An 18747-nucleotide genomic window follows, 5' to 3' on the forward strand; every position below is an offset into this window, starting at 1 on the left:
AGCTGTGGTGTAGGTCGCAGACGGGGCTCAGATCCCGTGTTGCTGTGGCTCCGGCGTAGGCCGGCGGCTACAGCTCTGACTGGACCCCTAGCCTGGGAACCTCCATATGCCGCGGGAGTGGCCCAAGAAATAGCAACAACAACAACAACAACAAAAAAGACAAAAGACAAAAAAAAAAAAAAAAAAAAAAAAGACGACATTTAAGATTTCTTTCAGGAAATATAAAACTTCTGTGACAAAAATGGGAACGGTGCTTTCTCAGGACAGAAAGTGCTCAGTCTCCTGCTCTGGCAGCTTTTATGCATCACAATCAATAAAAAGCCCAGGTACTTTCATTAGGAGCCTTGGAGGCTCTGCAGCCCTGCCTGCTCACTTGGGCAGCTTCCTAGGGGCATGGGCTCACTCCCTGGCAGCCAGTGGCATCCTGAGCTCCCTCCTTGCCTGGGATTCCTCGGGCACCTGTCCCCTAAGTTCCTCTCTAGCCCTGGTCCACGTTCAGTGCGGGGGCTCTTTTCTCCAAACACAGTGGTCGGGTTCAGCAAGGAAACTGCAGGTCTTCCCAACTGCCGACCCAGAACTCTGTTCTAGAAGATAACGGTGAGGCCCCCAATGCCGACCCTGTGAGCTGGGGGCGCAGAAGCTCATTCCCGTTTTGTACATGCATATGCATATGGTTCTCAGCCAGGCAGGAACTGAATCTCCTCACCGAGAGAAGATGGCAGACTGCAAAAGTCCTGAAAAGAGGCAAATTCTGTGAAGATTGGCTCTGGGAAGGGCTAGAGTGGATGTGAAGACGCTGGGCTGAACCAAGGAGCCTAAGGGAGGACGGGTCACCAAGCTGATCAATCCCTCCCATCGTTTCGCTGCCTCTTTTTGTCACCAGTGCTGTTCCTCTCTCCCAGCAGACTCTGGCCTTTTCCTCCTCTTTCGTGAAATCTAGAGGGAGCTTCGGCTCCCGTCTCCGAACACCTAGCCCAGAACACAGGACTCTGCCAAGGGCTATTCAACCATCAAGGTGACTCCCAGCCCCAACCCCACAAGATTCAAAACTGAAGAGGTATTTTCTCTCTCAAGAGTTGGAGCTAAATGCATTTAATTCAAACAATGAGAAGAAGAGACATTCTGAACACCAGTAGGCTCCCGCCTATGTCCCCCCCCCCCACCCCCGACCCCCATGGCTGGGGACCAAAGGAAGCATCAGCAAGGAGCACACGAGCTCTGCCCCCCAAGAAGTGCAGGTACAGCTAAGCATATGCTGAAAACCTCAAATCACCCATCATTGTGGGCTGTGGTGTTTGAGAACAATAGGTCATGTTTAATGAATCAAGCAAATGATAGGAAAGGAACGCAGGGTGCTATTAATGAATCTGCATTTCCAAAACGATTTAGATAACTAAAGTAGAAACCTCTATTTAGAGCTTCTGGTACTAGACTGGCATCTACTTAAGTGATCTCAATCAAAGCATTTTATTTAAGAGACAAAGGAATTTTTAAAAAATATATCTACATAGCCAACTGTGTTTCCTTACAAACATTTGCAACAAAGGAATAATGTGCTAGTTTACCTATGAAGGAACATTATGTTAATATAAATTGTTATTAGAAATTAGAGCTGGCAAACATTCGAAGGCTATATCCTCAAATAATAGCACACATTTTGAACCAAGATGATAATAAATTAAAATATAAAATTTAGCACCAGTTTAGTTTTATTCTGCCTAGGATTAAACCAGGCTGTAAAAAGGACAGAAGAGTTGTAAACATCTTATGCTGCAATCCACAGGTATTGTCGGGCAAGCACTGTCCCAGGCACCTGCTAAGTACGTGTTTTAGTTTCCACACTAATCCCATGAGGAAGGGACCATCACCATCCCAATCCCACAGATGAGGCAAACTATCAAGAACGTGCCTGCAGATGCACAGTTAAGAATTAAGAAACGGGAGGAGTTCCCTGCTGGCCTAGGGGGTGAGAATCCAGCACTGTCCCTGCTGAAGCACGGGTTCAGTCTCTGGCCCAGGAACTTGCGCATGCCGTGGGTGTGGCCAAGAAAGAAAGAAAGAAAGAAAGAAAGGAAGGAAAGAAAATTAAGAAGTTGGACAGCAGGATCTGGCATCTGGCTCCAGAAGGCATGTTCTCACTCCCATCTACCATTCCAGACTTTTTTTTTTTTAATTTTTTTTTGGTCTTTTTGCCTTTTCTAGGGCCGCACCCATGGCATATGGAGGTTCCCAGGCTAGGGGTCTAATTGGAGCTGTAGCTGCCAAGCCTACACCAGAGCCACAGTAACGCAGGATCCGAGCCGTGTCTGCGACCTACACCACAGCTCACGGCAACGCCGTATCCTCAACCCACTGAGCAAGGCCAGGGACTGAACCCGCAACCTCATGGTTCTTAGTCAGATTTGTTAACTGCTGAGCTACGACGGGAACTCCAACCATTCCAAACTTTTTAAAAACAACTTTTAAACTTATAAGAATCATGACTCAGTATTTTTCATCTTTCAGCATAACAATATTGTGTAATCTGTCACTCTACTGTCATCTCTTTGGAAAAATTACTGTGCTAAAAAACAAATACAGCTATAATTTTTCCTAATTTCTACGAAGAGAAAACACAGGGCTATCTCCACTAGACCCACTATTCTGTGCTCTGGTGAAAATTTCCTTTGCTTACATTACATCACAACTGCTTGCTTCAGAGATGACTCTGATTTTCAAAATTAAAGAGATTTATTCAAATTAAAAAAAAAAGCAGAACTCTTAAAAGACAAGGGTCTTGTTTTCATATACATGTCCCTGTAGATGAAAAAGGAAAGTTGCTTTTAAGGTGGCATTACAGCATTACAGCCTCTCTGAGTAAGAAAACACCTAACCTCAAAATAAGTTCGCTGGTTAAAAACTTGAACCAGTTCCAGTATCCGTTTCCTTCTCTGCCAGGGTATTTTTGGAATGACTATATGATGAGAATTTCCAACTCCATAAGAAGCTTATCTAGAGCCCTGCCAATCAACTCTGAATTGGCTTTTGAACAAGTTCTTCCTTATAAATTCTAGTTAAATGGTAGCTCCTGGCAATTCATTTTGCAAAGGCTGAAAATCCCACACTAACAAACACAAAAACAAGCTCAGGAAGCTGTTGGACAAAGTAAAAAACCCACTAATTGAATTTACAGGTTTTCTGTCAGTTATCGCAAGACAAGTAATATTAAACAAGATATTCAACAGAAGCGAAATTTTTTTTTTTTTAATTTTCAAGTTAAGCCACTCTTACGGAAATTAAACTTTCTACATTTCTAAATTGTATCTTTTAGTCATTCCAATACTTCCACTGGATTTGCACAATGACCAGTTGTTTTGAGGGAACTTTGGGGGAACATAATGACGTAGCAGATTAGGGTGACCAGGGCAGGCCGTTTCCTCCTCCTGTCTAGCAGGAGACAATGTGCTCACCGACTAAGATTCAAGGGAAGAGAAAGATCAGGAAGGAAGAGGAGGCAGCAAATGACCAAGAGAACTGGGATAACCCAACCAGTTAATTTTCAGATCAGCATGATTTGATTTCTTTCTTTCTTTCTTTCTTTCTTTCTTTCTTTCTTTCTCTTTTAAACATTTTTAGCTATTTGTGGTATAACTGAAAGAATGGAGAAATACAAGCAATATTGAAAAAAATGTAAAACATTAAAAATGGTCTCCCTTTTTGAAAGACAAGTTGTTTCATAATTTAAAGTAAATTAGAATAAAGTATTAATATTAAGATGTTTTCCTTAAATAGAAGACTAAACATTTTAAATCTTAAGTCTTTGTGACAGACAGGAGAAAAATACTTGTAAATGCTTAAACTGAGGGATTAAAATGTTCCCTGGGCTTTAGAAAGATTCTAAACTATACTAGGGCAAAAGGCACTGTGTTTGGTGCCTGGGGCGACGCAGAAGTAAAAGCTGCTCCCACTGAAGGTACTGAGCTCAGGGACGGACGTGCGGAGGGAATGAAGCCTCTGCCGCGGGTCTAGACCAACACGTACGTACAACTAAAGACCATTTCATCCCAGGACTTTCCTGTGTTAGGTGAGATCCTGGGCGAATCCTGCACAAATGTGGACCAGGCTCTATGACTAAGGTCGGAACCTCACTTTCTTCAGCATGTGTCCATCCCCAAACAGTTACGTCTATTTTTTTCATTATAATTAGTATTCGTTTGTGCTGATGTCGATCTGGCCAGAAGAGAAGGAAAATCAGGGTTTACTCACCACGAGGAGTCCCTGTGACACCACATTCCATTCTATAAAGGAAGTGAGAGTGCTCCTCCCTTCGCTCTGATTTACGAGAGAGAGAGAAAGAAAGAAGATTGTAATGTCACTACACTACTTGGGGCGTCATGGTGAGGAGACGGGACAACAAAACCTGAGGTTAGGAAGACTCTCTAACAATACAAATACACTGCCTGCTACAAATCAGCCACGGAGATCAGCCCTGGCAAGAGGAAAAGACAGACGTACTTACGTCCCCAGAGAAAGTCACCAAGAGCTCTCCCTACGTGGGCCGCTGGGCTGGCCTCAAATACGTAGGCTGAAATTCAGGTTTGTGTCAAAAAAGAGAAAAATCTAGTGTGTGTGTGTGTGTGTGTGTGTGAAGTTCATTTGAGGCAGAGCTACCTTGAAGAAGGTAAGGCATACGGAGGAAACCCAATGGGTTAAGGAAATCTCAGGCATTTGAAATTCCTAATCCTTCGGGAGACAGGGAGACAAGAGCTTTCTGCGGGGTAAATTCTCAAAAGAAAAAGACACCACTGCCTCTTAAAAACAACAACAAAAAGTATATAAAGCCTCAAGTAAGAGTTATGCCTAAAACAGGTGAGAAATCAGTAAAATCTACTTGCACATATTTCATTTTGCTCTCATAGCAAATGAAAAATACTCTAGCATTTATTAACTTAAATCTACTCCACGCTTATTACTGTCGAAAACATTTTAGCAAAGTTTTCAAAACTAACTGTTAGTTCTTGACACCAGATAGTATGGTTTTTCTCTACATCTCCCTCAGCTTTTAACTCAAATGTGACTGAGAATTCTAAAACAAACTAAGTCATAGGTTAGAGGAGGAAAAAGGATTCACAAAAATGCCAGGTGAATTAAAATACATCTATAATTGGTTACTACTGATTTAATCTATAAGTAAATGTGGAAAAATAATGCTAGATACCTCTTTAGTATAATATAGAGCATTCTACTTTTCTAAAATAACAAAATACTTCTGTTCGTCCAAGAAACAGGGATACTTCTTAACAATGAATCAAAACTTACTTCTGATTTCCATCATTAAAAAAATTATCCCATTTCAAGAAATTCCCCATATGTTTTCCCAAAATTATACTGCCCTATCTGGGAAAGAGGGGAGAAACACATCAGTGAATTGGCTTTTAAAGAATGTGGATGTACTTCTTTCTTTATTTTGGTCTATAACAAAACATATGGGGGCAAAGATTCTTCAGAACTGTCAATTCATTAGCAATAGTTTTCACTGAAATATTCTTGAGATCACTGAGGACAGGTGCAAACTTCTTACGGAAGCAGTGCATCCTTTGCAAACAACACACACACGACTACCAAGTCAAGGAAATTACCCGGCTCACATCTCAAAATGAGTAATATTTTAACAGGGTCAAAAGCTGGCAAAATGCCCACCGGTGAAGCAATCATGGTACAGGCTGGGTTTCCACAAGGGGGCTGCAGATTCACCCTGGCCCTCAGCCTTGGAGAAAGGCAGAGAGTCTACTTACTTGTCAGGACTGGCAAAACCCCAAAACCAAAATGACAAACCATGGTAAGTTTGCAGAAGGTTTAGAAGTAGGTTCAAAGAATCAATTCTAAAGCAGAAAATCTGGGAGGCTGTAGCTTTGAAGATTCTCTCGCAAATGCTGTACCCGACACTACTGTGCAGGAAAAGGAGGTGAGAACACAACCCACTTCTGAAAAGATGGCAGCATCCGTACTCCGCTAGACGGGGCACTGCACCTACAGCTCCAGGGCGCACACAGTTCCCGTGTTCTGGCAGCCTCCTGATGACTCTGACAACATCCCTCACTCTTTGGGCAATAATTGCAAAGAAATAAGGATGATAATTTTTTTTTCCTTATTAGCAGAAAGAAAACTAAAATACAGGAGTGTGAGAAAAAGAAAACAAAAAGAACACAATCAACTTTTTTGCTGGCCTCTTTAATTTCCTCTCATCTCTGAGAAAACAAAGACTGAAAGAAAGAGCACTTTGTGTGTGTGTGTGTGTGTGTCTTTTTACCATTTCTAGGGCCACTCCCGCGGCATATGGAGGTTCCCAGGCTAGGGGTCTAATTGGAGCTGTAGCCTCTGGCCTACACCAGAGCCACAACAACTCGGGATCTGAGCCGCGTCTGCGACCCACACCACAGCTCAGGGCAATGCCGGATCCTTAACCCACTGAACAAGGCCAGGGATCGAAGCCGCAACCTCATGGTTCCTAGCTGGATTCGTTAACCACTGAGCCATGATGGGAACTCCAAGAAAGAGCGCTTTTTGCTTGTCGAAAAAGATGGAGCCATAGGCAAGAGAAATCAAGTAATCCTTAATGGAAGGAGAGAATGTTGGAAGGAAAGCTATAAGGCAAAACTTGGCTGATTAATAATTTTGTAAAAATACAATGTATTTTTATAGTTCTAAAATATTTGAATGGTCTTAGGTTTAGTATTAACAATAGCTTTGCTTATTTTTTACTTTATATTTCACATTTCAAATATTTCGAGTTTGGTGCTTTAAAAAATAATGCTCAAAAGACATTATTTTCTAAATTGCTCAAACAAAATATAAACTACAGCCCATATTATGTAAGCACAAAGCATTCAATTCTGATAAAGCATTCTTAAGGCAATAAGACAGAATCTGCATATTCTGTATAAACTGCCTACATGCACACGGAATATTCTTTTTCTTTTTTTTTTTTTTTTTTTTTGTCTTTTTGCTATTTCTTGGGCCGCTCCCGCGGCACATGGAGGTTCCCAGGCTAGGGGTCGAATAGGAGCTGTAGCCTCCGGCCTATGCCAGAGCCACAGCAACGTGGGATCCGAGCCGTGTCTGCAACCTACACCACAGCTCACGGCAATGCCGGATCGTTAACCCACTGAGCAAGGGCAGGGACCGAACCCGCAACCTTATGGTTCCTAGTCGGATCCGTTAACCACTGCGCCACGACAGGAACTCCCACACGGAGTATTTTAAAGTGCTGAAGTTCTGTTACATAATTTAAACTGCATTTTACATTTTATACATATATATCTATTTACTAGTGATGACATAAAATGTAATTTTTTCAGTTGATCTAAATTGCAGAAACAGCAAGAACTGTTCGCACAGGAAATCTTAATGGAGTCTTCAATGCAGCGTAAAAGGCTGCCCTCTAGTGTCATACGGCACAGGGAACTCTGCCCTTGAAAACAACATTCTTGAATTTGGTTTTAAAATGTTACTTAGATTAATATAGATCGAAAAGTATTTAAATATGCAAAAGTTATCATCTTTAATTTATATGCTAAACAAAAACTTAGGCTGTTCAACAACAACATGGCTCTTCAAATAAGAGCCTGAAAAAAGAGGCCCTGGAAACACGGCCAATCCCTGCTGTCACTCACCCTGCGAACGTGAACAGCCACTGAGCACTCACACAGCCAAGAAGGCGCCCCCCCGGAAGGAAGGGAGTTTTCAGGTTACACATCCTTTTGATGCTTTATCTCATCATGCCAACAGCCACACAGAACTTGCTCTGTCTTTAAAAGCTATTCACTTAAAGACAGCTAGAGCATGAACGTGTCTCACGCTGTTGATCGAAGAACAATTCAAAAGTAATCTACCTCAGAGTGTAGACAGGAAAATCTCTACATGGCATACGCTATTTTATCAGGTGGCCTCGCCTGACTTTATCCAACTTTCTATGTGTCCATCCTTGTTTTGCAATCACACATGAAGATTTCTACTTAGTAATGTCTTCTTAGATCTTTTTTCTTCTGGTCTTCTGAAAAGGTAACTGAAATAACCATGGTTTTATTGAGTTCCCAATAGTAATAAAGGAATAGTGACAGCCTGCGAGTTTAGGCTTTGTTAATATTAAAGGACCATGCTACAAACGTCTTTAAAAAAAAGATTGGCTGATACGAATAAAGACTTCTTAAAAATTCTCCCAAAGGCATAAAGCATGTGCTTGAATATCTTAAAAGTTGATGGTAAATTTCTAAAAAAGATTCTCCCAACTGATTAACATGGAATTAATAAAATATAGTAACATAATTCTTTCATTCTGGAAGGAGAGCAAGATATAGACTATAAAGTGTCACATATAATAATGATACGATCTTAATTCTTAGAATTGTTTTAGTCCACGTAATCTTGCAAAGTAGAGTTTTTAACTCATCACAATATGATCATTACAATCAATAAATTCTTCCAACTTATACTGCAGGGATTTCTTCCTTATTAAAACTGATTAAGGACCTGCTGTATGGGACAAGGAACTCTGCCCGATACTCTGTCAAAACCCGTATGGGAAAAGAATCTGAAAAAGAATGAATGTGTGTATATACGTAACTGAATCACTCTGTTGTATAACAGAAATTATCGCAACATTGTAAATCAACTATACTTCAATAAAACTTTAAAAAATGGAAAAAAAAAACTGATGAAGGCTCATTTTTAAAAGGACTGTATACGTTATCCAGTGCTTACTAATTACCAAATATATGCTCATTTACTACTTTAAAAGAGAATCTTCCATAACTTTGATTTCTAAAAAAAGAATCAACATATAATCCTGTGTACTATTCAGTTTTATAACTCAGTTTCCATGGTCACGAATAATGTTATTAATTATATATTTAATTTACCGTGGAAGAGTCACTTACCATATCGTTATAAAGTTTCACATATTATTGTCCATTTGAGTCTTTAGAAACATTTTCGGAATGAAATGCATTTAGAAAAGTGCTGCATGTTAGCAATGTAACTTGGGCAACTATGCCGAGAACTCTATAATAATGTCACAGAGAGTGACTGCACAGAGAGTGGCATGTTGATACAATTACACAGAGAAAACAACAACAAAATCCAAAGCTCTAATCTCAAGACAAAGAAGGCATTAAGATTCATGTAAGCTTTGCATTTTCATCTTCCTGTTTCTAGTTTTGGTAGAGAAGGGAAGGAGGAAACTAGCATCTGCTCCTGTCTACCACAAACCAGGCACCGTGCTGGGGAGTCTTTTTCCATTTCTCGGTCTGTGGCGAAAGGTGCTAGGCTCTCCATATCCCCTTTTTACTGATGTGGACACAGGCTTAGAGAGCCTCCACAGCTGCCCACAACTCATCAGCTCATCCGTGCTGGGCGGGGCTGCCAGATCCTTCCGAGAAGGACAAGTCTTCACGAGTTTTCTGTACTTCTGAATCAGAGGGCCCCTCGCCTGTAAGCAGCGGCCAAGGCTCCCCATGCCATTGACTCTCAAATGAGGAGGAGGAGGAACCCAGCGTCAGAGCCCCCCACCCACCCCCCCCGCCCCGTCCCCCCAGTACCCGGTCCTCACTTTACAGATGATGCCCAGGAGGCCAAGGGACTTGAAGAAAATAAAGGCAGAGGGTGAGGCCTTGGCTCTCAGGGACCAGACCTTTCTACTCTCCTACACAGCCTTGTGCATTATGAACACTGGTTAACTGGCCCCAGTAAAGTTTGGATTCAAAACCATTTGGAAAAAGAGAAAAGTACATACGACAAGTAGAAATATTATATAAACATACTACATAGTATTCATTAAAAAGATAAACAGCATTCGTTTACACACTAAAGGCTGAAAGAAACTTTTTTTTTTAATTTTCCCACTGTACAGCAAGGGGGTCAGGTTATCCTTACATGTATACATTGCAATTACAGTTTTTTCCCCCACCCTTTCTTCTGTTGCATGAAAGAAACTTAATGAAGTATCCCTAGTCTAAAAAAATCTATCCAAGTGATTATTTAAACTACAAATAGTAAAACCAATATAAACATTTAAAATAGTTTACAATCTTAAACTTACCTTAAGCCATAGCAAGGCAGCGTGAAAAGCCTGAACAGCGCCAGGAAAATTCTTAAAGGAAGCAAGGTGAACACATACAGAAATGCATCCAGGCACAGGAAGATTCCAAAAAACATGAGCTGGATTTTAAAAGAAGAGAAGAACAAAAAAAACAAATTGTAAAATAAATTTTCTTTCAAATACCATAGACGGAAATTTCAAGCAATCAATGAATTTCTAAACTTTGTAGGAAATTCATTTCTCTTAACTTTGTCATGGGAATGACAAATTAACAGTTCTGCTTGTGTAAATGGGCCATATTTTAATGAAAAATCCCTTTTCGAAATGCAAGTTTGCAGCTCTTCTTCCAGAGCTTGTGGTTTACCACCGACACAAGTCAATTACTCAAATAAATTGCCCTTGACCATAGCTGTGAAACGTCTGATACAGTTTTCTGGGTACTTCCTCAAATTTTGGAGATACTATAGAAAACCTTTCAGATAAAACTTTTCGACTCTAACCTTACTCTTATGTAAAGTGATTACTCATTTTAACACAATTTCACGTGCACTTGAACTTGCTATACAAAGAAGGCATTCTTCTTAATTGGTGGAGAAGCTGCTGATATCTGTTATTTCTCCCCCTTTCTTGTGTACTGGCCACATCCTTCCTGTTTTTTTTGGGGTGTGTGTGTGTGTGTGTGTGTGTGTGTGAGACATTATACATTTTAACCTGTTAAATTTAGTAGGATTACATTTCACAGAAGGAAGATGGAATCGCTTGATGGCTGGGAAAAGCAGCCACACTCAGGCTACCAAATTCTGCTATTTTAAGAGTAGTGACATTTCTGTATGTCTGACATGCAAACACGGTTTGATATATGTACCTTCCAGCACAACACTCCACGTATTCTTAGTCAACAAACTGTCCTACATAAATCTATTTTCTGAGTCAATTAATTGTCCCACATAAATACACTGAGTACTTAAAATCCGCGCTGTTACTGGTAGGGCTGCACCCTCCCCAAATTCACATGCTGAAGACCTTACCCAGCACCTCTGAATGTGACTGTATTTGGAGATGGGAGTTAATTAAGTTAAAATGAGGTCATCAGGCTGGGCTAACCTGACATGCCTGGGATGCTTATAAGAGGAGGAAACGCGGACACAGACACACACCGAGGAAGACAGCACCAAGATGAGGGAGAAGGCGGCCGTCTACAAGCCAAGGAGAGAGACCTCGGAAGAAATTCAGTCTGCTGACACTTGGTCTTGGACTTGCACAAACCATCTTCTGGCAACCTGGAATCCACCTCCTCCACCACGACCACCAAGTGGTGCCCACGAGCTGAGGGCGGCTGCTCTGAGGCAGCAGTTGGGAAGCAGGAGAAAGCATGAAGGGTGTTTTCTTTCCTTCCCCTGGGCTCACTTTTTAGAAAGCTCTGGGTCTGCTCCCGTAAGAACGGAGCCGGCAGGGGGCAGCAGGGGGTGGGGGGGGTCACGGGGGAGGATAAAAGGTTATTAGGAAGGACACCTTCCCCTGGGAATTCACACCCAAACAGGGGACCACAAACCGAGTAGTAAGGGCTGGATGAAGGATGCGCTCTGGACGTGCAGGCTGCTGGTGACGAGATCAGGTTGGGCAGCCAGTGGGGGGCACTGAGGCGTGGGCACCCAGGTAGGTAGAAGAGAGTTAGCAAAGATGGGCACTAGGTGCTGCCAGGGGCAGTAAGGAGGGACAGCATTTCAAGCAGAGACCAGAGCGAGCACAGGCGTACCGTGAGCAGGGGGCTGTGTGGCCAGAGCGTAACCGTCAGACGAGGGTCAGGAATCACTTCGGTTAATCACTAAGGAGCACAAATCTTCATTCTGCATTCCGGAAGTCCCCCCAGTAAACCTACACTGGGGGATCCCTCACTAGATGAATGTCAAAGAGCATGGGTTATCAATTAGGACGTTTACAAATGTCTGAGGCTGAAAGCCACTACTGTTTCAAGGTCACCCCTATAATCAAATCATTCTTATTCATCTGATTTCAAAAATTCGTATCTCCATGAAGGCTACACTCTACGGAGATGACAAACAAAGGGATTATCATAACTCAGGTACTTTTATGACAAGCAAAGCTACAGAGACATATGCAACCACAAAAAGCAAAGTAATTTTGATGAGAGGCTTCATCGAATTATGCCTGACATTTTTAACACAAGGAATAAACTTCTTCAAAGATAAGTAAATAAATAAAGATCTTAATTTGTAGAAAGACTGTGCACACAGAAAGGTCTGAAGATTTTTGTACTTCCCTTATTTTTAGTCTGTGTTGAATTTTTACAGTCTAAGCACTTGACCCGCATTAACTCACTGAATCCGCACAACACCCCCTGAGGCAGGAGCCATGACTGGGTATCTTGCAAGGACAAGCAGGGCTGTGATGCACCAGGCTGGGTGTGCTCTCAGGCCCCTAGGGCACATCTGAGAGGTCCTAGCCGCTGTAGGCTAAGATCATACACCACCCAGGCTCCAATCACTTTACAGGGAGTGACGGGCAGCACTGCAGCTGGCGGAGAGTAAGTGGAGGCCGGCTAAGAGGAGAACACAGTCTGAGTGAGAGACGGTATGGCCGGATACAGCACAATGGAAAGAGAGGAGACAGAGAGTTAAGACCACTTCCAAAGCTAATGTGGCAGAAATAAGCTGCTCGTTCAAAAAGATAAACAAAGCCCCACAAGGCCAAGATCACAAACTGTCTTTTGTTGTTCGCTTGATTGTTTGTTAATATTTTATAGCTGCAGCATGCAATGGCTAGATGTAGGATCTCAGTTCCTAGACCAGGGATTGAACCCAGACCTCAGCAGTGAGAGCGCAGAGTCCTAACCGCTAGACCACCAAGGAAGTCCTGACACAAGCTGTCTTTTAAACATGCCAGAGAACTCGGGGGGACAGGGGGAGCCCTTGAGTCTTTGGCCAGCTGCCCTAGAACCACCTGATGGGTTCAAGAGGTAGCAGGGTCTTTGCCAGGCCAAGGAGCCCTGGATGCCCAGGCCACTCCCACCTCACCTCCCAGCCCTGCTTCTGAAGGGAGCTGCCGGTGCTGTCGCCAGACCGGCCCTGTCCCCCAGGAGAGCCAGGAAAGGTAAGACAGCTACAGAAGGCACGCAGAGGATGCCATCACCACTACTGGGAGCAGGGGGCATCAAGCCTCAGGGAGGACAGGAGGAACAGCAGCCCAGGTGGCCGCGATGCTGCGACAAGCAGATGGCCACAGCTTTCCGGCCTCTCAGTAGTGGTGGGGTGTGACATCTGAGTCAGGGTGAGTCCCAAACAAGGGCTGCATCATAAGAACAACTGAGGGGGATGATCCCCACACACGCTTTCCTGAACCAGAAACCCAAGAGGATGCCCAAGAAATCAGTGCCACAAACAGATCTCAGTACTATTAAGTCTTACAGCGAAATCCCAGGACTGTTTTATTGATAAAAAGATGCAAGAGTGGCTATGACTACATTTTCTTCAGATATACTCCCACTGAGAAACAACACAAAGGCTTTATATGGTATTTTGATTAAGTTGATTATCTTGAAAGGAATTTTTTGAATTAGAACCTAAGTTCCTCCACTAGAGAATATAAAATTTCCCGTTTTGTGAACCCTTCATCGCCCCATTCATGCTGTTCCTCGCAGGAGAACTCATTTACAGGGTCACAGACTAACCAACCCTCTACAGACGACCTACTCCAACGACCTAGTCCAACCTCCTCACCTCAGGTGCAGAAAGTCAAGGCCAAAGGAATGCTCTGATCAGGCCCCTGGGCTTTTCCTGCAGACCTGAGATGAGAAGCTGAGGTTGTTGAATCTCCGCCCCAAGTCTCCCCCATACAGCAGTAACCTCCCCCTTTCAACAACACAGTTTCATGCCCCAAATACAGTATTCTGTACCTACTGCAATACTTCTTCTACCAGGCGAATTTAAATGCTTCCTAAAATTTACGAGACTCTTAAGATAACAAAGAATTTCTATTTAAGACAAAGCAGCTGAATTCAGGTTACAGAAACACACGTACTCACAGGAGAGTAATTCTGAGAAAAGGCTTCAGAATAATCACCACCTACATCTGTATTTAACAAGAAGAATAAACTTCTTAAGAGGCAAAACAAATAAATAAATCAATTTTAATCTGAAGAAAGACCACAGACAGAGAGATCTTGAGCGCTCCTGGCTCCCCGTATTTCCAGTCCAGGCTGAACGCTGCTATGTTTCCCAAGCAGACCTCTGAGGGGTAGATAACCCAATTACCATTCCCTGTCTGATGCTCCTTTTGTTGGAAAAGGATAACACTCACTGTCCTGGTCTCCCACGCAGCTGGGGATGGCTGTGTGACATGGTCTGGCCAAGAGGACAGAAGCAGGAGGAAGCACGCCGGGGCGCTTCTGGGAAAGCTTTTGATTCTTTATAAGAGGGGCAGTGGAAAAGGCGGCACTGTCTATCTCCTCCCGTCTCTGATTATAATGCAGATGCAACGCCCGTGGTCGCAGCTGTCATCTTGCTATTAAAAGGAAGCAAGCAAGAGGACCAAAAGCCAATTTGCCAACGACAGTGAAAGAGAAAAACGGCTTCATTAATCAGCTGGAACAACTGAGACCTCCTTCCTCTAGACTTGTTGAAAACATTGCTGAAAAACCTTTTGGTTTAAGTCGCTGTTAGGTTATTGCTATGTTCACAGCTAAAAGTATTCTTGAGATATAAAATTTAATTTCTTCCCAAAGCTAATCTATACTTCTTAGCCTAACCATTCAAACTAGCCTGAGTCCAGCTGCCTTCTACTGTCTCTGTCCTTTTGGGCATGCCCCGAACAACTTCCCACCTCTGGATCTCCCTAGCGAACCCCCCCGTAAGCCCAAAAATGTATAAAACTGACCCGTTTTCCTCCTCACCTTACCATTCCCTTCATGAGGCTTACGTTTACCTCTGTGCTTCCATGCTGTACAAGTGCCTGGATCAGAGTAAGTAGCCCAATCAAAGACTGAGAAAATTCATACATAAGTGCACGTGTGATCTGTATCTCACTAAATTAGCATTAAAATATATTTGGAAATTTTAGAAAATAAAAACCCTACGGTGAGCACTTCTTTATGATTTCCTGGAGTTTTGGATTCACACAGACGACGGCATTAACCCTTGGACAAGGGATAACTGAACATGGGAAACTGTTCCTACAGCCTCAAAATGCTGAACACACACGAGCACGTTTCCACCTGACACGGGATGGAGGGAGCTCCACCTGGCCGTCTCCGTGGGGCCCAGAGGACCCAGAGCAGAACTTCCCAGCACACAGACTTCAGGAGGCTGCTGCGGAGGCTGGACGTACCTGTTTCAAGTGCTCAGGATGGTGCCCAGCACCTTATCCTTATTTGAAAAACACTACCTGTTTTATTAGTGACACAGAAATGGATGCCAGAGGGGGGATGTAACTGGTCCAGGGGGTATGGAGCAGTGAATGTCACTCCCCGGGAATTTCCTCTCTAGGAAACTGGAGGTCCCCGCCCTGCTTCCACCAGGCATCTGGTTCAAGGGCCCAGTGTCTCTCCTAACTGTAAGCTCCAGCCATGCGCTGGCTGAGGCCAGGCTTGAGGGCCTGGCAGAAAATGTCAGGGTGGTTATCTCAATGGCCATCAGCTAAATTCTGATGGAAGGGAAAAGCTTTAGCCTAAAACAGCCCGACTAGAAAGAAAAAGGGAAGAAAGGAGCTTTCCCTAAAGGCTCTTCGTACCTGAGGTCAGCAAGCCAAGAAGGCAGAGAGTCAGAACATCCTGCCCCTTGCAGGCCTAGAAACGTCAAGTTGATTAGCAAGCGAAGCAGGAAGATGAAAAGCATCACAGGAGATAAAAGCGGGATGCAGGGGAACCTTCAAAACCCGTCCTCTCCCAGTCACCTGGTTGGCCCCAGATGACAGCCACTCCTCCTGCAAACCAGACATCCACTGAATGCAACCTGGGGACAAGAATCCTCTGAAAATGTCTCTTGTTCTCTCAGGGCAGGGCACTCCCAACTTGCTCAAGTGAGGTTTGTAAAAGATTTACAAACGCGTACCATATAATTAACATGCGGATAAGAAAACTGAGGCACAGGGGCCGAAGTGATTGGTCAAGGACTCGTGGTTAATAACCTGTGGAGCCAAGATTAAAATCTAGGCAGGTCAGGCCCTTAACCACTTAGCCATCCTGGCTTTCAGTTCAGGACACAGAGAAAGCAAAGTTCAGTCTCCTTGGCTGAATGGAAAAGAAAAAACACAGCCCCGAAGCTGACAAAGCCGACCACGCAGATTTTAGCAGCAGGTGGAAGACAGAAGCCAAGGGGGGGTGTGAGCAAAGGGGAAAAGGGATTTGTGGAGGAACAGAAGAAACATGACCCCAAAGCCAACAAAATACTCCACAATTTCGTGCCCTTTCATTAGACTGAGAAGTTCAAATGTTAAAAAAAAAAAAAAAAAAAAAGGGCTAATGATTGGGAATACTATTTTAAATATATAAGCAATTCGCCTTTATTAAATGTCAAGTATAACATGCTTCTTACCCACTGACAATATTAAACAGAAAACCCTGTTTTTTTTTTCCCACAACCCTTAAATAGATTTGATAAGAGATACTGTTGACCTTTCTCCTAACTTCAGAGCATATGCATTAATTCCATATTTTATAGTATCTGCAACCCCTGAAGATGCAAAATGCTCTTTAATAATCAAGTTTCTCTTGCTGAAAAGGTTATAGGCGAAATATCATAGCATAGCCCCCAAGTCAAGAACAACATCAACAAAAATGAATACGGGACTATACACTAGAATAAACAATGTGAATACAGAGGAAACCATTAAACAAATAAGTGAGATTGGCATGAATGTCCAGATAACCCTTCAACTCTTACTGTAAAAGCTCAGGTGGGACCCCCTCATATCAAAGAAAGGTCTCAGAGCTACTGGAGTGAATTTATGCTGCTAGGACAGAGACTGAACTCTGGAATTAAACTGAAATCTAACTCTGCTTTCCTCCACGGTTCACCTAGTCTTAGAAGAAGAAATTGCTCTGTATTGAAAAAGATGATATCCATACATTTTAAGCAATAAAACTTCTGAAGTGTTGTTCTAAGAGACTAAACCAAAATTTCCTAAATAGGCCTAAAGCTAAAAGCCTCTCTCATAGGAAACGGGATTAGGAGACAATCACAGTTGTGCATGAGCAGGGTTAACTTCTCTGACATTATGCATTTACACATGTACACACGAAACTCAGATTTCAAGAAAAAAATACTTCCGCTTAGTACAGGCAATGAATGCAATCTGATCCTTTTTCTATTCTTTTCTTAAAAAAAAAATTCCTGATTACAACGTCCCACATGGGACCACAGTTTGAAAAACACTGGTTTATGGGAGTTCCCGTTGTGGTGCAGTGGTTAACAAATCGACTAGGAACCATGAGGTTGCAGGTTTGATCCCTAGCCTTGCTCAGGGGGTTAAGGATCCTGCATTGCCGTGAGCTGTGGTGTAGGTCGCAGACGCGGCTCGGATCCCACGTTGCTGTGGCTCTGGTCTAGGCCAGTGGGTACAGCTCTGATTAGACCCCTAGCCTGGGAACCTCCACATGCCTTGGGAGCGGCTCTAGAAAAGGCAAAAAAAGACAAAAAAAAAAAAAAGAAAAACACTGGTTTATACTGAAGTCTCATGAAGACCTGTAGGAATTTCTCCCCAGAAGACAATTTCATTTTTTTTTTTGGTCTTTTTGCCTTTTCTAGGGCCGCTCCCATGGCATATGGAGGTTCCCAGGCTAGGGGTCTAATCAGAGCTGTAGCCGCCAGCCTACACCAGAGCCACAGCAACGTGAGATCCGAGCTGCGTATGCGGCTTACGCCACAGCTCACGGTAATGCCAGATCCTTAATGTTACCACTGAGCAAGGCCAGGGATCAAACCTGCAACCTCATGGTTCCTAGTCGGATTCATTCACCACTGTGCCACGATGGGAACTCCCCCAGAAGACAATTTAATACTCAAAATAACAAACACAAAATGCTAACAAATTTCTGTGAGAAATCCATCCAGAAACTTGCTGGTTATTTCAACGCTGCTAAGAAAGAAGGAAGAAGGATGGGTGTGTTAACAGGCCTCTGATGAGGCGACAGAATTATGAGGGGATGCTGGCACCGAGCACTGTTTCTGCCACAGGGCGGGTAATAAAAGGGGTCAGACACCTCTGGTTTTGAAGCAGCCCCCTGCGTGTGTCCATATCGTCTGCCTGTGGATACAGGCAAATTCCTCTGGGCTCTCCCAGAGCGAAATGGGAGTCCAGAAGTTTCCCTGTAGTGCAGCAGGTGAAGGGTCCAGCACTGCCACTGAAGCAGCTGAGGTCGCTGCTGTGGCATGGGTTCAATCCCTGGCTGGGGAACTTCCATATGCCACAGGTGTGGCCAAAAAAAGGGGTGGGGGGTGGGGGGAGTCCAGAACTGCTCAGACAAGTGGGAGAAGGAGGCAGTACTGTCCGTAGGAGTGTCCAGGCTGCAGAAGCCATGTCTCTAGCAGTGTCCCCATGTCTCTAGCAGCACTTCCGACCCCTGGCTTATCACTGGAAGAAACAAGGGGGCTTTGAAAAGCAGGTTAAAGTGTCTTAAGAAAGATACTTACTACGTTATTATTTTTCTTTGCAAGTAG

At 43.4% G+C, this 18747-nt stretch overlaps 1 protein-coding gene across 3 annotated transcripts in view; it reads right to left on the reverse strand.

Moving 5' to 3' along the window:
• The window catches only part of TAPT1 (transmembrane anterior posterior transformation 1), a 55246-nt gene that overhangs the window by 19081 nt on the left and 17418 nt on the right, over positions 1–18747 (reverse strand). For 2 of the 3 annotated variants that reach the window (XM_005666539.4, XM_084971601.1), the window contains exon 3: positions 10076–10194. In XM_005666539.4, the coding sequence (XP_005666596.2) occupies positions 10076–10194 (119 nt within the window). Of the gene's footprint in view, positions 1–4245; positions 4312–10075; positions 10195–18747 lie in introns of all 3 variants that reach the window. The other variant, XM_084971602.1, reaches the window with a different exon arrangement.

This window comes from Sus scrofa, chromosome 8, assembly GCF_054392235.1.
Source record: "Sus scrofa isolate SSC_HxYL_T2T_F1_AM1 chromosome 8, Sscrofa_HxYL_maternal_Yorkshire_Landrace_v2.0, whole genome shotgun sequence".
NCBI classification, from domain to species: Eukaryota; Metazoa; Chordata; class Mammalia; order Artiodactyla; family Suidae; genus Sus; species Sus scrofa.